The sequence below is a fragment of the Pygocentrus nattereri genome, chromosome 27, assembly GCF_015220715.1.
Source record: "Pygocentrus nattereri isolate fPygNat1 chromosome 27, fPygNat1.pri, whole genome shotgun sequence".
In the NCBI taxonomy this organism is placed as follows: Eukaryota; Metazoa; Chordata; class Actinopteri; order Characiformes; family Serrasalmidae; genus Pygocentrus; species Pygocentrus nattereri.
The window spans coordinates 27,985,168-28,008,445 of record NC_051237.1 but is presented as its reverse complement, the minus strand read 5'-3'; the positions used below and the strand labels follow the sequence as shown (position 1 = coordinate 28,008,445).

The 23,278-nt window shown below is 44.8% G+C and overlaps 1 protein-coding gene across 1 annotated transcript in view; it reads left to right on the top strand.

Annotated features, from left to right (window-relative positions):
* The first annotated feature begins 283 nt into the window (after nt 1–283).
* The window catches only part of col28a1a (collagen, type XXVIII, alpha 1a), a 56,292-nt gene continuing 33,297 nt past the window's right edge, over nt 284–23,278 (top strand). Inside the window, exons 1-11 of the mRNA XM_037535254.1 lie at nt 284–404; nt 4,554–5,113; nt 7,607–7,627; nt 7,777–7,836; nt 10,646–10,699; nt 10,799–10,843; nt 10,935–10,961; nt 15,124–15,168; nt 15,262–15,306; nt 22,311–22,364; nt 22,454–22,522. Coding sequence (XP_037391151.1) covers nt 284–404; nt 4,554–5,113; nt 7,607–7,627; nt 7,777–7,836; nt 10,646–10,699; nt 10,799–10,843; nt 10,935–10,961; nt 15,124–15,168; nt 15,262–15,306; nt 22,311–22,364; nt 22,454–22,522 — 1,101 coding nt within the window. The remainder of the gene's footprint in view (nt 405–4,553; nt 5,114–7,606; nt 7,628–7,776; nt 7,837–10,645; nt 10,700–10,798; nt 10,844–10,934; nt 10,962–15,123; nt 15,169–15,261; nt 15,307–22,310; nt 22,365–22,453; nt 22,523–23,278) is intronic.

Here is a 23,278-nt window from a genome sequence, read left to right as displayed (position 1 = left end):
CGTTTTGACATAATTTGGAAATACCTGTTGTCCTTTACATTGTGTGTAAATTTCATGATGAACGGACCAAAAGAAACGGCCCAGAATGACTTGCAAAAAACTCTGGTTCCATTGACTTCCATTAAAAGTAAAGTAGGTTTTTTCCCTCTCCTGTAAAGTGACCACTTTGGAGATACGAGGTTTCTTCAACAGCGATTTTATGAAATGAGACTGAAATGAGACCAAACTGAGTAAAGACCGGCTTGCTTTGCCTCTAGGTTGCAGTTCTGTGTCGCCGGGCAGGATGCAGTGCGGCTGGCTGTTCTGTGTGCTGCTGCTGATTTCCTCTGTGAGGGTGAGAGGCCAGAGCGGGCGGAGAGGCAGACAGAAGGCCGAGAGTCTGGTCATCCAAAATGAAGGAAAAAGTAAGAGCTTTGTACGAGTGTCTCGTTCCTCAAGTTCAAATAATAGCCCACCGTACAGGGGAGTGTGTTCAGTACGTTTTCTGCAAACCACGTGCAGAAGTCAGATCGCTGTCGTCGGGACAAAACCTCGTATCTCCAAAATCGTGACTTTACAGGACAAGGAAAAAACCTACTTTACTTCTAATGGAAGTCAATGGAACCGGAGTTTTTGTCCAAGTAATTGTGTCTGCTTCTTTTGGTCCCTTGATCAGGAAATTTACACACAGTGTAACGAGCAGCGTGCACTTTCAAAATACGTCAAAAACTAAAAAACGAGGAAAATGAGGATATGAGGTTTTTGACATCTGAACGTTTGTGCCACGCTTAAAATTCATTAACTTATTTGTTAAGAAGTAAAAAATCTGACCGTTTTCAGGTCATTATTGCTGGGACAGTTTCTTTGCACCCAAAATGTGTGTGTACAGCTCTGAGTACGTGATCCCATCAGTGAGCACAAGCTCCCTGACGCTGCTGTGATGAAGAGCGTCAGTGCAGCCTGGCTGGGGTTCTTCTCCAGGCTTTCACCGCTGCTGTTGCGCTGAGAGTGTTTTTATCTGAAACAGTGATCATTTTATGAAGTAAATTCAAATTAACATTTCTATGGTCAAAGGGTCAAAGTGCATTTTGAAGCCCCTGTGTGTCAGTCCTCCCTTTCAGATAAGGCCGCACTGTTTAATTAGGTAAATTGGTGATTCGTAGCCTTGATCCGGGCGTACCACTGCCCAGGGGAAGGTCACCAAGCCAGTCGGGGCAGTCATGGGCTGGAGTTTAGGGAGTCAGCCGTGTGACCTCAAGGTCGCTGGTTCGACAGTACGTGACTGAAGTGCCTTTGAGCGAGGCACCTAACCCTGCACTGCTCCCTGGGCGCTGTGGATAGGGCTGCCCACCACTCCGGGCAAGTGTGCTCACTGCCCCCCAGTGTGTGTGTTCACTAGTGTGCATGTATGTGTGAGTTTCACTGCGGTGGTTTAATTGTGGAGGTCTAATTACTCTGTGTGCACAAGGCTGAAAGGTTCTGAATTCTATTTTATAAGCTGACCAACAAGAAGAATTTGTGGTCAGAATAATAGAAACGCTGCTGAATTAGTTCAGTCTGCAGCCCCACAGCAACATTAACTATTTAAATCAGACCTTATATATTTAAAAGAGTTAACTGAGATAGCAGTAAGCTGAATATACTCTCACCGGCCACTTTATTAGGTCCGCCCACATCGCAGAAAGGGCGGTTGTTAATTTGCCTGCCCCTAACTGCTTTCGGCTTTCGGCTGCTCCCTTTAGGGGTCGCCACAGCGGATCATCTGCCTCCATCTTGCCCTATCCACTGCCTCCTCTACTTTCACACCAACCATCTCCATGTCCACCTTCACTACATCCATACACCTTCTCTGAGGTCTACCTCTTCTCCTTCTGCCCGGCAGCTCCATCTCCAACATTCTTTGCCCAATATATCCACTATTCCTCCTCAACACATGTCCAAACCATCTCAACCTGGCCTCTCTGGCTTTATCTCCAAACTGCTCCACCTTCACTGTCCCTCTGATCTGCTCATTTCTAATCTTGTCCAGCCTGGTCACTCCCAACGGAAATCTCAGCATCTTCATCTGTAAATAAATGTAAATAAAAACAATGCAATGATTTGAAAATCCCATAGACCCATATTTTATTCACAGTAGAACGTAGAGCACATATGTCACGCACCCCTCGGGCTCTGACACTCACTTGGACTCCTCTGGGAAATCACGTGTGTCCTGCCACCTCTGACCTGCCTTCACACTCCAATCACCGGTCTCACTCTCCTGAACACTGAATTGGTTCACCTGTGTCGTATGTCATGACTGATTAGCTATAGCTTATAAGCCCGGGCTTTGCACAGGATCAGTGCCAAGTCTTGTATCGTTTGTCGACGTGCTGAGCGTTTTCTTCGTATATCTGCCTGATTATTTCTGACCTTTTTGCCTGTTTTCCGATATTCCGAATATTCCGATATTCTGCCTGTGGTTATATCTCCGAGTTCTGACCTTTTGCACTGTTCTCTGGACTTTGATCTTTTGCCTCGCCCTTTGGATTGCTTGGTTTTGACCCGCGCCCTTTTTGTGACTACGAGCTCGACTATTATGTCTTCATTAATAAAAATATCAGATGTTGAAAGAGAGACGTTTGACAATTTCATGAAAAATATTAACTCGTTTAGAAGTTGATGGCAGCAACGCATCTCAAAAAAGTTGGGACAGGGCCACGTCTACCATTATATAGCATCTCCTCTTCATTAACAACAACCTGTAAACGTCTGGGAAGTGAGGAGACCAGTTGCTGGAGTTTTGGGAGAGGAGTGTTTTCCCAGTCTGATGTGGGATTCTAACTGCTCAACAGTTCTGGGTCTTCTTTGCTGGATTTTTCATCTCATTGAGGTGCCAAATGTTTTCTATTGGTGAAAGGTCTGGACTGCAGACCGGCCAGTTCAGCGCCCGGGATCTTCTTCTGCAAAGCCATGCTGTTGTGATGGACGCAGTGTGTGGTTTAGCACACTTTTCTGAAAGAGACGCTGTCTGGATGGCAGCAGATGTTGGTTCTAAAACCTCTATATACCGCTCAGCTTTGATAGAGCCTTTCCAGACGTGTAAGCTGCCCACGCTATAGGCACTAATACAACCCCGGTCCATCAGAGGTGCAGGCTTTTGAACTGTGAGCTGATCACAAGCTGGGTTGTCCCTCTCCTCTTGAGTCTGCAGGTCACAGTGTCCGTGGCTTCCAAGAAGAATTTCAAACTTCGGTTCATCTGACCGCAGAACAGTTTTCCATTTCACCTCAGTCCATCTTAAATGAGCTTTGGCCCAGAGAAGTTGGCAGCGTTTCTGGATCCTGTTTATATGTGGGTTCTTCTTTGCATGAGTCAGCTTCAACTTGCATTTGTGGATCACACGGCGAACTGTGTTCACAGAGCCCATGCAGTGATTTCCACTACAGAATCATGCCTGCTTTAATGCAGAGCTGCCTGAGGGCCCAAAGAGGGACCGTCAGGCTTGTTCCAGGTTCCAGGAATTTCTCCAGATTCTCTAAATCTTTTTATGGTGGGATATTCAAAGTCTTCGTAATTTAATGTTGAGGAACATTTTTCTAAAGTTCCACAATTTGTAGATGCAGTTTTTCGCAGATTGGTGAACCTTCTGAGAGACTCTGCCTCTCTAAACTGGTCTTTCTATACCCAGTCAGTGAGATTTTGTCCTCCGGCTGTTTTTTATTAGTACTATTTACTTTTCTAGCCTTTTGGTGTGCCTGTCCAACTTTTTTGAGATGCTTTGCTGCCATCAAGTAAACGAATGAATGTTTTTAATGAAATGGTAAAATGTCTCTCTTTCAACATCTGATATGGGTTCTGGGTTCTACTGTGAATAAAATGTGGGTCTATCAGATTTGCAGATCATTGCATTGTTTTTATTTACATTTGTTTACATTTTACGCAGCATCACAACTGTTTTGGAATTGGGGTTGTAAACAAAGTCATTCAGAGAGAGAATTATTGACGTTTTACTGATTTTTTAAGTGATCTTAGGACCCGTTATGGCGGTGATAGTCTTACTATCCAACACACCAGTAAAACTAGTCGCCTTTTGTGTTTGTAATGCTGGTTCTGGAACAAATAGTGGTAAATCTGAGAAAAGAAGCATTTTGGTTTTCAGGTACTACACCCTGCATGTACCCCTCCACCTTCCTTATGTTGCAAAAACACATTTTAGTCCTAAAGATTATTGCAAACCTATTAATAAAACAGCGTCTCAGTCATCAGGCAGTGAATTCAGAACCAGTTCATGTAGGAACTTTCTGTAGGAGCTTTTAGAGGGACGTCTGGTTCCCATCACCACCACTGTGAACGGTTCTGACTCGGTAAGAACAGAGCATTTCACACCAAACCGCTCTGAAAGAATTTGTTTTGCTCTTACTGATGCTGAAAATTTGAAAAATCGTTGGAATTCCCCTTTCAAGGACAACATGCACTAAACTGAGTAATTATTTCCGTACCTACATGGGAAGCGATACAGTCTGGCTGTTATTCTTTAGTTTTAACAGGTCCTGGGAGGTTTTAATCTCTTTCTCTTTGTCCTTCCTGTCCAGCCCTAATCTGCCCAGTGGAGGTGGCCTTTCTCGTGGACAGTTCTGAGAAAGCCAAGGCGATTCAGTTCGACAAGCAGCGAGACTTTGTGACACGTTTCGGCATGCGGCTGATGCAGCTGCAGGTGCCCGGCTGGCGGCTGCGTCTGCGTCTGGCACTGCTGCAGTACAGCAGCACCGTCTCTGTGGAGCACAACTTTCGCGACTGGCAGGACGTGGACGTGTTTCAGAGCCGAGTGGCCGCCATGTCCTACATCGGCTACGGCACCTACTTGGCCTACGCCATCTCCAACGCCACCCAGTTGTTCGTCAGGGAGACGGCGGGCAGCAGCCTGCGCTTTGCCCTGCTGATGACAGATGGAGTGGACCACCCGCGCAGCCCCAGCGCTGTTGCCGCGGCTGCAGACGCCAAAAACCACAACATCCAGATTTTCGCCATTGGGCTGTCGCCTCCGACGCGGGACAGCTATGCCAGGCTGAGGTCACTTGCCAGCGCCCCCCCACAGCAGCATGTCTTCAACCTTGAGGACACTGACCTGGATGAAAGACTCTTTTCTGAGCTGGTGAGTGGGGATTGTAAAGGTCCGGTTAGATGGGCAGAGCGTTTCTTGAGTCTGCTCCAGTTCATATTGCTTCCAGCTTCTAACATAAGGATGTTAGTGGATCCTTCTCTGTATGTAAACCACCCCTTTATGTATGGATGTGGATCTGCGTTTCAGAACTAGAGGATTTACGCATTGTTTTACTAGCAGTCATTCGGAGTAAACACTGAATCATTCTTAATATATACTGAAAAATTCATAGAAGAGTGTCAAAATGCGTAGTAGTTACTGAATAATTCAAAAAAGAAGCAGTTAAAAAGTAGTTAGTGAGTAATTTATAGCAGTTATATAAAGAATCAAAGTAGTTACTTATTAATGAATAGTAATGACTGAATAATTCATAGTAGATACTGAGTAATTAATAGGAGCTGATGAATAATTCATAGTGGATGTTAAATAATTCATATTACATACTAAATAATACTTAACAATTACTTAAAAATAATTAGTACAGACTAACTAATAGCACATGCTAAGTAACTAATAGTAGATGCTGAATAAATCGCAGTATTTACTATGATTATAACTTCCTCCACAGCTGGCAGCTTTATCAGAAACCTTCCTCAATTATCAGCTGTCCGTCTAATCCGACTGAGTTCGATATGACCAAGTTCTTGGAGGATACTTTTTGATCTACTTTAGATAGTGTGGCTCCAAAAAGTAAAATAGTACGGCAGAAAAAACTCGCCCCGTGGTATAATGATCACACTCGAGCTTTAAAACAGACGGCCAGGCAACTAGAGCGAAAATGGCGTCTGACCAAATTAGAAGTGTTCCAGTCCGCCTGGAAGGAGAGCCTATAGACTATAGAAGAGCTCTGACTGCAGCTCAGCCTGTCTCTCCTCTCTCATAGAAAACAATAAGAACAATCCCAGACGGCTATTTAGCACAATTTCTAAACTAACAGAGAACAATTCCAGTCTAGACCCTGAGAATATTAATCACTGCAGAGGCTGGAATCGTTTACTGTACTCCAAGAAAATGAACTAATCAAAATAGTTTCTTCTGCAAAACCATCGACCTGTATTCTGGACCCGATCCCTACAGGTCTACTCAAGGACATCTTACCAGAAATAACCAAGCCTATTCTGTCAATAATAAACTCCTCTCTTAGCCTCGGATCCCAAAAACTCTTAAACATGCAGTAATTAGACGCTGATTAAGATAGCGAACCTCGATCCCTGTGAACTATCATACTATAGAACTATCTCGACTCTGTGGTCAGTCACTCTTTACAGAACTGACTCTGTGGTCAGTCACTCTTTACAGAACTGACTCTGTGGTCAGCCACTCTTTACAGAACTGACTCTGTGGTCAGCCACTCTTTACAGAACTGACTCTGTGGTCAGCCACTCTTTACAGAACTGACTCTGTGGTCAGTCACTCTTTACAGAACTGATTCTGTGGTGAGTCACTCTTTACAGAACTGACTCTGTGGTCAGCCACTCTTTACAGAACTGACTCTGTGGTCAGCCACTCTTTACAGAACTGACTCTGTGGTCAGCCACTCTTTACAGAACTGACTCTGTGGTCAGCCACTCTTTACAGAACTGACTCTGTGGTCAGTCACTCTTTACAGAACTGACTCTGTGGTCAGTCACTCTTTACAGAACTGACTCTGTTTTTTTCTTTCCTTTCTCTGCCGAGTTGATCAGCTGCCCATCCTGTGCGTCTGATGCTGTTGCCTCTTCTGCTCCTGATCAGGCGCCACTGCTCACCAGCCTTCTGGACCGGCTTGACCACCACTGAGCTTCATGCTGTACAGCGCTGTGCAGTCCTCACCCTCAGATGCTGCCGCTGCTGATCATAAACTAATCTAATTATCCAGTGCCCACCTGTTTTTCCTGCTTTGTACTATAATACTATAATACTTTATACTAACACTGTTTGCTGTCCGGTGTTGACCAGAGGAGGACGGGTTCCCCTTCTGAGTCTTGGTTCCTCTCAAGGTTTCTTCCTCCTGCTCTCAGGGAGTTTTTCCTTGCCACTGGCGACGCTCCTGGGGGCTCGGACCCAAATTTTCTTTTCTTTTCCTTTCTTTTCTTTTCTTTTCTCTCTGTAACACTGATTGTTCTGTAAAGCTGCTTTGTGACAACATCTGTTGTAAAAAGCGCTGTATAAATAAATTTTACTTGGTTGCTTGATTTACTGCATAATTCATAGTAGATACTGAATAATTCATAATATTTACTGCATAATTCATAGTACATGTTGAATAATTCATAGTAGATACTGAATAATTCATAATATTTACTAAATAATTCATAGTACATGTTGAATAATTCATAGTAGATACTGAATAATTCATAGTATATAGTGAATAATGTATAGCAGTAACTGAAGAATAGATCTTACGATCTGATGGACCAATCCCGAAGCATTACCAGTTAGATCTTAAACCCTTGTTCTCTGTCTGTGGTTTACTGCCTGTAACACTGTGTTTCTCTCTGATAGAGAGCAGCTGTTGATATAGGGGTAAGTACGTTTCACTTCCATCAAAACAAAACCTTCAGCCAGTCTTTGCTGTCATCGGTGACCGTTACTCACAGCTGGTCTCTAGTCTCACCTGGTCTGCTAATGAAACAGTTCCATTGCTGCTTGATCAGGTTTTGTCTCTGTTGCAGTGTCCACAGCCCAAATACTGTCTGTGTGATAAAGGAGAGAGGGGACCTCCAGGAAACCCAGTGAGTGAGAACAAACGGCTTTCCGTCTCTTCCTGATCTCATGTACAGATCTCTTACTGTTTACATGGCTGTACAGGTTTGTTCGTTGTCATCTTGATGTAAGATGTTTTCAGTACTGCTTAAAGTGGAATTCCACTAGATTTTAAAATTTCCCGAATGCTTCAATCATTGAGTTGTTAGCAGGGTCATTCAGAGAGGTCTGCTGTGAAATGCTTCATTGTAGAGAAACTTACAGACAGGTGGCGCTGAAAAACCAGGGGTGTGATGCTGGAAACACATGTAGCCCTTTTATTTACTGTCCAAACCACCAGTGAATCTGCTGAGTGTTTAAATGTAATGTTGATGGTGGGAAATAGTAGAGTAGGCCCGCATATACCAAACATCTGATCTCCAGACCACCATTAAACAATGTTTCATGCATCAGACAGTATATTCATAACCATTTCATGATAATAATAATAATAATTATTATTAATATTAATATTATATATAACTCTCTGTAAAGTAGTTTAATAAAAGCAGCGGGTCCATGGCCTGGTAAGGGGTTAAACTCTTCAGACGTCTGGTTCCCATCACCACCACTCTGAACATTTCTGACATTATGACATCAAGACCACCTCCTCGTTTCTCCGCTCACTGTCCACTTTATCAGCTGCACTGACCGTATAGCTGCACTCTGTAGTTCTACAGTTACAGACTGTAGTCCATCTGTTTCTCTGATACTCTGTTACCCTGTTCTTCAGTGGTCAGGACCCCCATGGACCCTCACAGAGCAGGTACTGTTTGGGTGGTGGATCATTCTCAGCACTGCAGTAACACTGACGTGGTGGTGGTGTGTTAGTGTGTGTTGTGCTGGTACGAGTGGATCAGACACAGCAGTGCTGCTGGAGTTAAAACACTGGAGTTTAAACACTGTGTCCACTCACTGTCCACTCTATTAGACACTCCTACCTTGTCGGTCCACCTTGTAGATGTAAAGTCAGAGACAACAGCTCATCTGCTGCTGCACAACCTGTGTTGGTCATCCTCTAGTCCTTCATCAGTGGTCACAGGACGCTGCCCACAGGACGCTGCTGGCTGGATATTTTTGGTTGGTGGACGATTCTCAGTCCAGCAGCGACACTGAGGTGTTTAAAAACTCCAGCAGCACTGCTGTGTCTGATCCACTCAGACCAGCACAACACACACTAACACAACACCACCACGTCAGTGTTACTGCAGTGCTGAGAATGACCCACCACCCAAACAGTACCTGCTCTGTGAGGGTCCATGGGGGTCCTGACCACTGAAGAACAGGGTAACAGAGTATCAGAGAAACAGATGGACTACAGTCTGTAACTGTAGAACTACAGAGTGCAGCTATACGGTCAGTGGAGCTGATAGAGTGGACAGTGAGCGCAGAAACGAGGAGGTGGTCATGATGTTACACTTGATCAGTGAATATCTTAATGTCCTGTCCATAATATTATATAAACTCTGCTGAAATGCCACATTTTATTGGATGATCAATCATTTAGGTTCACTTATTGCCATAAACCTTCTCATGGACTTCATGGCCGTGCTTTGAGAAAGCCAGCTTGTTCTGCAGTGATCTGTATTACATGTGAGGGGAAAGAATGGCACTGCAGTGTTTGGATAGTTCCTGGGCTCATACCCGAACAAATGGCATGTCAGAATGTGCTGGTCTGCGGTAAAAGCACGAGTAATCCTCACTCTGAGGGTGAGCTTGACTTGGCAGAAGATCAAAGCGTGGTTTGGTCTGATCTTTGGGTGGCAAAGCTGTGGTTTTAGGGCCGGAGTGGAGCAGGTGGGCTCAGCTTAAGGCTCAGTGAGGATGGGACAGCGTGTCTCACACTGTAAGTGTAGCAGGTGCTGAGCGACATAAAGACTCTGTTTTCTGGGTCTGTGATTTTAAAGTATGACAGAAAGAAGGTTCACAGTGTCTGTGGGAAAGAGGGGTCAAAGGTCAAGGGCAGAAGATTAGGTATGACAAAGCAGATGTCGGTGCTCATATCAGTCAAGAATTTAGCCTGACCAGACTGCTTTCCCACCCCCTGCTCAGCTCGTTCAACACTTTGCAGACCCCCGTGTGGCCATTCTGTGGAAATGGAAATTGGATTAGGTAGAGTGAGCAATGAAGGGTGAACGGTGAGAAGGTAACATATTCACACCTCTCCACAAAGACGGCTGTGACGAGATACAACTGCAGTGTAATGACATGTAAATACCATAAAAACACGCTCATACGTACGACTTCAACTGCAAATGCTGTGATCCTGATTGGTTCTGGCTTTGCAAATCAGACACATTTCTATTTAAATATATTACGTCAACATTCATGAAGAAAAAGGACCTCCACATCTGTAGGACAGACTAAATAATTAATAGTACATGCTAAATAATTCATAGCAGATACTGAATAATTCATAGTCCATACTGAATAATTCATAGTAGTATTTACTGAATAATTCATAGTAGATTTTGAATAATTCATAGTATTTACTGTAGTATGAATAGCAGTTATTGAATAATTCATAGCAGATGCTGAATAATTCATAGTAATATTTACTGAATAATTCATAGTATTTACTGTAGTATGAATAGCAGATGCTGAATAATTCACAGTTGATACTGAATAATTCATTCATTCATTTGTCCTGATGCTAAAAATGGAAAGCTCAGGTAAAGGAGGGGAGGTTTCTGACTTTCGCACTGCACTGTGTTTATAACACGTTAGCTTGTCTCTCATGTCCTGACGACGTTTTAGCAGATATTACTGAAACTAACTAGCTTCTAATCTCTAATGAAGGGCAAACCAGGCAATCCAGGCCCTACTGGACTTCCTGGCCTGAAGGGATCCAGAGTAAGTCCAGTTTAGACTCACTTGTATCAAGTCATTCGAAATGGTTCTGCTTTTTGCCCGTTTGCAGAATTGCTGAAGTTTTTCTCTTCTTTGTTGTAGGGGGCGCCTGGTTTGAATGGGCGGCCAGGAATAGAGGGTGTTGAGGTAATAAACTGAGGTTCCTTTATAAGAACACCTTTTCATTTTCATCTGGGGTTTTGGATTAATCACCATAATGCCTTTTACTGTGTTACAGGGAAGATCAGGAGCAAGAGGAGAAAAGGTTAGTCTTCTAAAAGTCTTTCTTTTTGTTTATGGACTACAGCTTTAGATGGAGAATGAAAATAAAATAGTAGAAATTAAATTTCTCTGGCTCTGCAGCGGCTTCATACTTAAGGCTCTGTAGCGGCTTCATACTTAAGGCTCTGTAGCGGCTTCATACTTAAGGCTCTGTAGTGGCTTCATACTTAAGGCTCTGTAGTGGCTTCATACTTAAGGCTCTGTAGTGGCTTCATACTTAAGGCTCTGTAGCGGCTTCATACTTAAGGCTCTGTAGCGGCTTCATACTTAAGGCTCTGTAGTGGCTTCATACTTAAGGCTCTGTAGCGGCTTCATACTTAAGGCTCTGTAGCGGCCTCTTACTTAAGGCTCTGCAGCGGCTTCATACTTAAGGCTCTGTAGCGGCTTCATACTTAAGGCTCTGTAGCGGCTTCATACTTAAGGCTCTGTAGCGGCTTCATACTTAAGGCTCTGCAGCGGCTTCATACTTAAGGCTCTGTAGCGGCTTCATACTTAAGGCTCTGTAGCGGCTTCATACTTAAGGCTCTGTAGCGGCTTCATACTTAAGGCTCTGTAGCGGCTTCATACTTAAGGCTCTGTAGCGGCTTCATACTTAAGGCTCTGTAGCGGCGTCATACTTAAGGCTCTGTAGCGGCTTCATACTTAAGGCTCTGTAGCGGCTTCATACTTAAGGCTCTGTAGCGGCTTCATACTTAAGGCTCTGTAGCGGCTTCATACTTAAGGCTCTGTAGCGGCTTCATACTTAAGGCTCTGCAGCGGCTTCATACTTAAGGCTCTGCAGCGGCCTCTTACTTAAGGCTCTGTAGCGGCCTCTTACTTAAGGCTCTGTAGCGGCTTCATACTTAAGGCTCTGTAGCGGCCTCTTACTTAAGGCTCTGTAGCGGCTTCATACTTAACGCTCTGTATCGGCTTCATACTTAAGGCTCTGTAGCGGCCTCTTACTTAAGGCTCTGTAGCGGCCTCTTACTTAAGGCTCTGTAGCGGCTTCATACTTAAGGCTCTGTAGCGGCTTCATACTTAAGGCTCTGTAGCGGCCTCTTACTTAAGGCTCTGCAGCGGCTTCATACTTAAGGCTCTGTAGCGGCTTCATACTTAAGGCTCTGCAGCGGCTTCATACTTAAGGCTCTGTAGCGGCTTCATACTTAAGGCTCTGTAGCGGCTTCATACTTAAGGCTCTGTAGCGGCCTCTTACTTAAGGCTCTGCAGCGGCTTCATACTTAAGGCTCTGTAGCGGCTTCATACTTAAGGCTCTGTAGCAGCTTCATACTTAAGGCTCTGTAGCGGCCTCTTACTTAAGGCTCTGCAGCGGCTTCATACTTAAGGCTCTGTAGCGGCTTCATACTTAAGGCTCTGTAGCGGCCTCTTACTTAAGGCTCTGTAGCGGCCTCTTACTTAAGGCTCTGTAGCGGCTTCATACTTAAGGCTCTGTAGCGGCTTCATACTTAAGGCTCTGTAGCGGCCTCTTACTTAAGGCTCTGTAGCGGCTTCATACTTAAGGCTCTGTAGCGGCTTCATACTTAAGGCTCTGTAGCGGCCTCTTACTTAAGGCTCTGCAGCGGCTTCATACTTAAGGCTCTGTAGCGGCTTCATACTTAAGGCTCTGCAGCGGCTTCATACTTAAGGCTCTGTAGCGGCTTCATACTTAAGGCTCTGTAGCGGCTTCATACTTAAGGCTCTGTAGCGGCCTCTTACTTAAGGCTCTGCAGCGGCTTCATACTTAAGGCTCTGTAGCGGCTTCATACTTAAGGCTCTGTAGCAGCTTCATACTTAAGGCTCTGTAGCGGCCTCTTACTTAAGGCTCTGCAGCGGCTTCATACTTAAGGCTCTGTAGCGGCTTCATACTTAAGGATCTGTAGCGGCCTCTTACTTAAGGCTCTGTAGTGGCTTCATACTTAAGGCTCTGTAGCGGCTTCATACTTAAGGCTCTGTAGCGGCTTCAGACTTAAGGCTCTATAGCGGCTTCTTACTTAAGGCTCTGCAGCGGCTTCATACTTAAGGCTCTGCAGCGGCTTCATACTTAAGGCTCTGCAGCGGCTTCATACTTAAGGCTCTGTAGCGGCCTCTTACTTAAGGCTCTGTAGCGGCTTCATACTTAAGGCTCTGTAGCGGCCTCTTACTTAAGGCTCTGTAGCGGCTTCATACTTAAGGCTCTGTAGCGGCTTCATACTTAAGGCTCTGTAGCGGCTTCCTACTTAAGGCTCTGTAGCGGCTTCATACTTAAGGCTCTGTAGCGGCTTCATACTTAAGGCTCTGTAGCGGCTTCCTACTTAAGGCTCTGTAGCGGCTTCATACTTAAGGCTCTGTAGCGGCTTCATACTTAAGGCTCTGTAGCGGCTTCATACTTAAGGCTCTGTAGCGGCTTCATACTTAAGGCTCTGTAGCGGCTTCATACTTAAGGCTCTGTAGCGGCCTCTTCCTTAAGGCTCTGTAGCGGCCTCTTATTTAAGGGTCTGTAGAATGACCCTTTTGCAGAAAAGCAGTTCCTCATTTCTAAGCTTATTATAATTTCCAATAAGAAAATAGTTTTGCTGGATCCAACGATACATCGATATGCCATCATATTTCGGTTTGAAATGTGGATCAAATCAAACATCTCTCTGATGTTGCAGCATTTTTTTTCCAGTTTATTTCAATTAGCTGCCAATACAAACATGACAGATTTTTTTTGCGCATCCCTGTGACCACTGATGAAGGACTAGAGGATGACCAACACAAACTGTGCAGCAGCAGATGAGCTGTCGTCTCTGACTTTACATCTACAAGGTGTGCCGACACGGTCTAATTGAGTGGACAGTGGACAGCTCATCTGCTGCTGCACAGTTTGTGTTGGTCATCCTCTAGTCTATAACTTTTATGGACAGAATTTCTTGGAACAGCCAAGCCGCGGAGGGTGTCCAGTATGGTGGCCTCAGGATTTCACGTCTTCTTTTTGATGTGGTCCTGTTAGCGTTCTCAGGCCGGGACCTCCAGTTCTCTCTGGACCAGTTTTCAGCCGAGTGTGAAGTGGCTGGGATGAAAATCAGCACCTCTAAATCTGAGACCATGGTCCTCAGTCGGGAAAGGGTGGAATGCTCTGTCCAGGTCGGGAGTGAATTCTTGCCCCAAGTGGAGGAGTTTAAATATCTTGGGATTTTATGGTCACGAGCTTTGGGTAGTGACCGAAAGAACGAGATCGCGGATACAAGCGGCTGAAATGAGCTTTCTCCACAGGGTCGCCGGGCTCTCCCTTAGAGACAGGGTGAGAAGCTCGGCAATTCGGGAGAGGCTCGGAGTAGAGCCGCTGCTCCTCCACGTTGAGAGAAGCTAGTTGAGGTGGTTCAGGCATCTGGTAAGGATGGCCTCTGGATGCCTCCCTAGGGAGGTGTTCCAGACATGTCAGACGGGGAGGAGACCCCGGGGAAGACCCAGGACACGTTGGAGGGATTATATCTCTCGACTGTCTTGGGAACGCTTCGGTATCTTTCCGGAAGAGCTGGAGGAGGTGGCGGGGGAGAGGGAGGCCTGGGCCTCTTTGCTTAGGCTGCTGCCCCTGTGACCCGGACCCAGATAAGCAGTTGAGGATGGATGGATGGATGGATAGATGGATCCTCTAGTCCTTCATCAGTGGTCACAGGACGCTGCTGGCTGGATATTTTTGGTTGGTGGACTGAGTTGGTTGGCGACACTGAGGTGTTTAAAAACTCCAGCAGCACTGCTGTGTCTGATCTACTCAGACCAGCACAACACACACTAACACACCACCACCACGTCAGTGTTACTGCAGTGCTGAGAATGATCCACCACCCAAATAGTACCTGCTCTGTGAGGGTCCATGGGGGTCCTGACCACTGAAGATGGCCGCAATCTTCTAATGGTCATTATGCCTGATTGGTCTTCATCAGATTAACTCCTGGGTTATTCTGCCTGAAAAGGTTTAGATTTGAAGGCAGCGATTAGGTGAACTGACCAAGGCTTCAATGCTGTGTTAATCTCAGGCTTCCAGAACTTTCACTGCCGCTGCATCTCATGTAGTAGTGCTGCTGTGTGGATCCAAAGTGTGCAGATAACATCAGATGCCAGGATGACGTCCATAAGTCTTGCTTGCGAGGCTTTTAATGCTCTCTGTTTGTGTCTTTCTCTCTCTCTGTTTTCTGCCTCTGCTGTAGGGCGAGAGAGGAGAGTGCGGCGCGCCGGGGATGAAGGGAGATCAAGTAGGTTTTGTGAATCATTCTCCGGATCTGGCGTTTGTGCCAGTTGCTCCGGCTTTCGGTGTGAGATGTTGATTATCTTTTCTCTTCCTGCAGGGTGCACATGGACCACCTGGACCTCGTGGAGCTTCAGGAGAGCAGGTGACCCTCTGCATTTAAATATGTTAATGTCTACAGTCATGGATTTTGACTTCGTAGAGAACATGAAACCGAACTGATCACAAAAGAATCCTATTTTTTGGTAAGAGCAGATTATGCAAGCATGTGAAATTTATGTAAATATATGTAAATGAAAAGACCTAGTATGGGATTTTTCTGCAAATTCTTTGGGCACAATTTCAGATTATTTGCTATATTAATATATATGATATTTTCTTTTTTATATTATGTTATATTTTCACTTAGAAAATCTACTAACCATGTCATTTGACCATGGGTGCCCACATTTTTGCACACGGCTAAAGGTCCCCTGGGTTCCAAGACAGACTGATGTTTTCTGAAATGTGTTTAGATGCTTCTTAATAACAGTTATCTTGAAGTAGCCGTGACATAACTAACAAATCTTGGGTTCACACAACTCAAACTGCATAGTTCAGTCAAAAATTCTCCCTGCTACTGTTTCTAGATCTGCATCTCGGTTAGAGAAACTAAGCTGAATGTGCTATTGTACTCAGTTACCCCACTAGATGGCGCTCCTTCTATCACACAGTCCCATCTGACATGTTCTCCTCTTAGGCTTCCAGATATGGACCGCTGTGGTAGGGTTGGGATTCAAACTCACAATCTCCTGAATTTGGGATGAATTATTAGACAGGTGCACCACATGAGACGATGCCAAGCTTAACGTTAAAACAACAGATATTTTCTCCAGTGTATGAAACATTTGTAGACGCAGAATCTCAGCTGCTTCATGTGTTCCTGAGTGGTGCCGTGGATTAAGCCGTCACACCAGCATGAGGTTGTGAGTTTGAGCCCCAGTGATGCCACAGCCATCCATAAGTACGCACCCAAAAGGAAAAATGTCCAGCGGAAATGTGTGATGGAAAGAGTCCTGGCTAGTGGGAATGATGAGTATAAAAAAACAAGCTCCTTTTATTTTCCTCACTGAGAAGCAGAACTAAAATATTACCATAATTTTTGACTCAAACAAGAAGTTTGAGTTGTGTGAACTCAAGTCAACTCAAGAAAAGCCACGTAATCGGTTACTATATCATTTCGAGTTGAGCTGACCTCTCATTTTTTACAGAGTATACATTATTCATGTAAGGTCATTTTTGAATGGGGGGGGGGATCCATTTATTTTGCACTGGGCGTCATAAGATACTAGCTTGGCCACTGAGAGGCAGAACCACAGCCCAAGCCACACTGTAAAAAAGTGGCTTGTCAGATCTACTGATTTCATAGGGTAACAAGTAAATTAACTAGTTTTATTCAACCTAAATGAATAATTTGAATCAATGATTTTGTCAAAGTATTAGAGTTGAATAAAACTAGTTCAGTTGCTCGTAATTTTTAAAAGTAGTTTCTGATGAGCCACTTTTTACAATGCATAAGTCTCCAAGGTGCCACTATACAAGACTACAATTATTAAAGTTTTGTATTTACAGCGCTGTGTGAAGGTTTCAGGCGTCTAAGCGAACGTTTAAACTTTTGACCTCAGCAGTGAGTTTATCACAATATACATTAGAATAAAGTCGTATTCATAATTCAGATAAACAGAAAAACAATAAACAGTAACAAGAATTTCTCGGGTCCATATTTTTCCTGGACACCTTCACAGCCGCCACAGAGACTCGTTAATATCATCAATAACATCATGAGCTCAATTTACTGAGCACTGATTGGTCAAACCAGGAGCTGCTTTTTAACTACATATAATACTGGGCTTCCTCGAGGAGGAGACGCTTGGAGATGGGTAAACAAACACACCAACATCCAGAACATCACTGTTTATTATTTATATATATACATAATCATTATTAATTAATATTTTATAATTTTTGTTTATTCAAATATTAACACTTTTCTCAGCAAATAAACACAAACTACACAAATAAACAGATTTTGAAAGCGTGTCTTCGGTGCCTAGGACTTTCGCGCAGTACTGTAGATATAGAATAAAGCATTCTTTAGACAAGCAGCCGGCGATATGAGGAGGTTTCTCTATGTCCGCTTAACATCTGAGTAACATTAACTTGTTTTTGCTGTTTCACGGAACCTACAGGCCAGTGTTTTGTCTTGTTTGCTAATGTTTGTGGTAGCTAGTCAGAGCTGCCGCACCATTTTAAGGTGGAACGGGAACATTCAAACAAGAAGCTGCGAAAAAAGCAGCCGAATTCAGCCTCGTAGTTTTAATGCTGGTAATATTTATGATAAGGAGTTTTAGCCCATCAAAATATCCCACCCAGAAGTTTTATTTACGGGGATAGCTGTAAATACCTGCTACGGTAGAAGGTTTTGATAAGGTAGCTCAGCTCGTCTCCGGCACAGCCCGCCTTAGCTTGGAGCAGCTTAGTGACATCAAATGGATTGCTCAGTAGCTTTCGCTTGCATGCAGCAATATTATATCATAATTCAGAGGATCCAGTGGTGTTCGGGAGAAAAATGTTCACAGGGCAGAACGGGTCGGGTTCTGAAGACTTTTATTTAACACAGGGGGCGATAGAGGCGATTTTTCAAAAGCCCTATTCATTCTGGCCCATAGAGAAATGGAGCTCAGACCCGGAGTTCCTAATATGGGCATAACGAGGACTACAGAATGACGCACGACTACAGTGACCTGCTCCTACTCCAACCGCAGTCTATGGGACAGCGGTTACACAACAATTCTACACAATTGTGCACAGTTCCACACCAGTCATATCACCAAACACACTAACTGCATTTCAGCTGCAGATCCACCAATATACTATATTATATACATTACATGTAAATAATATACACTTAGGCCCAATCCCATTTCACCCCTATCCCCTACCACTCATCCCTTAGCCCTCTGTTTTGTGCCTTCACGTCTAGGGGGTGAGGTGTCCTGATTCTTTTTGAGATAGAGGGGTGGGGTGAAGTGTTGGGGCTACATGGCCCTCCAAACGGAGTGATATGAGGGGAAAAAGAAAAACCAGCAAGACGGCGGAACGTTAAAAAATTCTGATAAGCAGTTAAAATTAGTCTGCTGCTCCATTTAAGGTGGAACCGTAAAATTCGAACAAGAACCTGGAGAATCTCTGACTTCAGCTTCACATCACTGAAGAATTAGGGGGGGTGATAATAAATAACTGCCCCCCTCTTTGAAGGCGTACGATCCCTAAATGTAACTAAAGCCCAGCAGTGAAGAGCTGAACTTTCCCCTCCTCTGCTGTCCCTGCAGACGGGCAGGGTCGCCTACAGAGCGGCGCTAGTAGCTGATAATGAAGTGATGCTCTTTTAATAGAGGGGCTCATTTCAGAGGGAAGATCTCAACCACTGCCCTGTAGCTCAGGAACAAGGGGGAACACTCGAAAACGAGGGGTAGGGGTGAGAAGGAGAAATGGGACTGGGCCTTAATGTCAGCTCAACAGCTCAGAAATTGAGCCCAGGTGTCAATAAACGTGCATCAAAGAAAGGATGTCAGGTGTCTATTTCAAGCAAACAGGCAGGCTTTTCAAGCAAATAGGTAAGACTGAGCTCCTGGGGATGTTTAAATTTGGAATATTTCAAGTGTTGATGTAATATTTGAAGGTCTACTTCATGTGTCTGTGTTTTACTGTCAAATCTTTTGCGTGTTTTGAATTAACAATGGTCAGCTTCGGGGACAGCAAAAACAAAACAAAACAAAAAATAAAAAACAGGTGTTCTGGTCCACAGATTTGGCCCTTTTAGCGGTTGAGTTTGACACCCCTGGTTTAGATGAATGCGGGTCACTATTTTTGTTTCGCTTGTTAAGTGTGTACTTGTCCTACCCTCCATTTCACAATCCAGTTTTAAGTTGCCCTTGTCCACCACTGGATTACCTAAAGTGAAGGTTGTTCATTCCGATGTCAGTGGTACCAGACTTTTTCCCAAGTAATGTAGAGACGTTTCTTTTGGTCCATCCATCATGAAATTTACACACAGTTTAAAGCACAGTTTAAACCGGTTAGCTCAGTCCTTGAGAGTTTAAGAACCTGATTGCTTGAGGAATAAAGCTGTTGCAGAGTCTGGCAGTGGTGGCACGGATGCTCCGGTACCTCCTGCCAGATGGCAGCAGTGAGTAAAGTCCGTGTGAGGGATGGACGGGGTCGTCCACGATGCTGGTGGCTTTCCGGATACAGTGTGTGCTGTAGATGTCCATGATGGAGGGGAGAGAGACCCCGATGATCTTCTCAGCTGTCCTCACTATACGCTGTAGGGTCTTGCGGTCTGAGGCGGTGCAATTCCCAAACCATGATGCAGCTGCTCAGGATGCTCTCCACAGTCCCCCTGTAGAACACGGTGAGGATGGGAGGGGGGAGATGAACCTTCTTCAGTCTCCGCAGGAAGTAGAGGCACTGCTGGGCACTCTTGGCTATGAAGTTGGTGTTGAGGGACCAGGTGAGGTTCTCTGTGATGTGGACACCGAGGAACCTGGTGCTCCTGATGATTTCCACAGCAGAGCCAGTGATGTTCAGTGGGGGGTGGTCACCTCGCAGTCTTCGGAAGTCAACAACCATCTCCTTAGTTTTGTCCACATTCAGAGACAGCTTGTTGGTTCAGCTCCAGTCCGTTAGCCGCTGCACCTCCTCTCTGTACGCTGACTCGTCGTTCTTGCTGATCAGACCCACCACAGTCGTGTCATCAGCAAACCTGATGATGTGGTTTGAGCTGCACTTTGCCGTTCAGTCGTGAGTCAGTAGAGTGAACAGCAGTGGATTGAGCACAAAGCCCTGAGGGACACCGGTGCTCAGTGTGGTGGTGGTGGAGATGGTATTTCCTATCCTGACTAGCTGAGGTCTCTCAGATAGGAAATCCAGGATCCAGTTACAGACGGAGGTGGTCAGGCCCAGCAGGCTCAGTTTTCCAATCAGCTGCTGAGGAATGATGGTGTTGAACACTGAACTGAAGTCTATGAACAGCATTCTGTCCTCATTGTCCAGGTGGGTGAGAGCCAGGTGGAGTGTGGTGGAGATGGCGTTGTCTGTTGAGCAGTTGGGGTGATATGCAAATTCCTTTGGGTCCAGTGAAGGAGGAAGCTGGTCTTTAATGTGCCTCATGACAAGCCTCTCCAAGCACTTCATGATGATGGGAGTGAGTAACGGGACGGTAGTCATTGAGGCAGGACACTGGAGACTTCTTCGGCACAGGGATGATGGTGGACTTGAAGTACGTTGGAATGACTGCAGCACTCAGAGATGTTGAAGATGTCCGTGAGAACATCAGCCAGCTGTGCGGCGAATTCTCTGAGCGCTCTGCCTGGTATGCTGTCGGACCCTGGTGCTTTTCGTGGGTTGACTCTGTGTAGAGTTCTCCACACATCAGCAGTGGACAGACACAGTACCTGTTCACTTGGAGGAGGTGTGGTGTTCCCCACCGTCGTGCCGTTCTGTGCCTCAAACCGAGCGTAGAAGTTGTTAAGCATGTCTGGAAGGGAGGCATCACTGTCACAAGCAGGTGGAGATGTCTTGTAGTTGGTGATGGCCTGGATGCCCTGCCACATGCGCCGTGTGTCTGCAGTGTTTTGAAAATTATCATGGATTTTCTTTGAGTAGGCAGAGTTTGGCTCTTGCCACCCTGAGGCTTGCTTTGCAGCTACGCGCCCCACCGCTGGGAGTAATTCATGTTAGCTCCTCATATATTGCGTCCTCAGACACAGGAGATGGTATAAGATGTGATTGCGCTCATAAAACGCCGGTGCATCCTCGACGGGCGCTGCTTATGATGTTTGTGAATGCGTGTAAGTCGCCCGCACAGTGACGAGGAGATAGTCATGCACATGTGGAAGCGATCCCGGAGCCTGAGCAGCTCTCCCGGCTCTGCACTTATGGAATGTGAACCCGGGATTAGGTGTGATCCTGACGGTAATGTAGCGTGGCTAAAGCTGTGTATACCAGCCTAAACTGTATTGTTCTTCTGTGGGGGCACACTTTGTCCAGCAGGATTAACATGAGCACAGAGGTCCCTGCTCCTTCGATGTTTGCCCCTCTGGCATTAGCATGACCAAGGCAGGGCAAGATCTGGATTTAGATAGGCCTGATCCGGCGTCCAGTTCCCACACAAACAGCGCTCCTCTCGGATGAGGCGGTCTAGCTGACCGTGTCCACGCATGCAATGCTCTGCTCACTGAATGTAGTTCAGAAGTTCCTTCAACAGATGATTTGATTATAATAAATGACAGTACAATGTCCACCGTGTGATGTCTGCTGTGTGCGGTCACCATTACTGTGATGTAGCTGCATTCTGCTACACTTACAGTAATGAGCTGTAATTAAACTTAAAATACTGTATTTTTACTGTAATACTCTAAATTTACACATGAAAAATTTCACCAGATTGAAATTGAATTATTCAACTTTTACATTGTATATGGCCAGAATACACCAATCAGACATAACATCCTTGTTTCTACGCTCATTTATCAGCTCCACTTACTGTATATGACCAACACAAACTGCAGCAGCAGATCTTTACATCTACATGGTGGACTGACAAGGTAGGAGTGTCTAATAGAGTGGACAGTGAGTGGACACGGTGTTTAAAAACTCCAGCAGCACTGCTGTGTCTGATCAACTCGCACCAGCACAACACACACTAACACACCACCACCACGTCAGTGTTACTGCAGTGCTGAGATTGACCCACCACCCAAATAGCACCTGCTCTGTGAGGGTCCATGGGGGTCCTGACCACTGAAGAACAGGGTAAAAGGGGGTAACAATGTATCTCAAATATAAATTGCACTATAAATACACGCTTAACAGTAAATGAACTTGTGTCTGTCCATACCAGTAAACAATAACCTCACTGTAAAAGTCCAAACCATCAAATCATGAGAATCAAAACATGTTTTTATTCAAATCTTGGGTCTTATTAACTGTCATATCCAATAACGCTGAGCGGTACAGGAAGGCGTGTTATGATTCACAGTGCTGTGGCCCAGTGTTTCAGACGCCCATTCACAATGTTTCATATCTGTTATCTGTTAAATGTTTAAGGGTCCTATTGGTAACCCTGGAGATGCTGGTCCAGAGGGTCCACCTGGATCTAAGGTAAGGGCTTCAGCTACTGCACCTTGACCTCTGACGATGTGTGTTTTTTGGACACGTGAAAGATGTTTGGCTTATTCATTTTTTCCCAGGGCGACCGTGGACCTGCCGGAGCTCCTGGTCCACAAGGCGATGCTGGAATTGGATTTCCCGGCCCAAAGGTTACCAAACGATTTTCTCCTGGCACCTTTATTAACCCTCTACTGCACGCATTATGAGAGCAATTCAAAAAAAAGGAAATTCACTTTTCTTGCATAAAATGGTCCTCGATTTATTTTTTCAGACCTGATTATTAAATTAGGGAATATTTAAAAGAAATAATTTGCGCAGGGGTCCTTTTGGAGTCTGCTGCCTGGAGGCAACACTGTGTGACAATGGGAAGAAATGATATAGAGCCATATTCCCTGAGGTGGGGAGATCTGGCTCGTGACTGGATAAATCCATTCCAGTGTCGCACAAAGTTGCTTCTAGTCAACAAACATATTCCTGCAAATTCTCATGACAAAAAAATTGATACTCAATGTTAAAAAAGAGGCATAAATGTGCTACTCGGAGATGATACGACCAAGTAGATGCTTTTTATTGACTTACTCAAACCGTTACTGTTACCATTAAACCTGTTGTTGCCTTAAGATATACAGGAAGTTACTGTAAAGTGAGGAAAGCGAGTTTGTTGCCCTGAGGCAACATCGTGCAACAGAGGGTTAAATAAGAAATGCTATGATTATACAAACCTGATTCTGGAATAGTTGAGACAGAATATAAAATGCAAATAACAACAGAAAGTGGTGATGAGTAAATTCCGGTTGACCTACATTAAATTGAAAAGGTACCACAGCACAATATTTGATGTTTCACTGTGTGAACTTCATTGTGTTTTTGCATAAATATACACTCATTTCAAATTTGATGTTCCA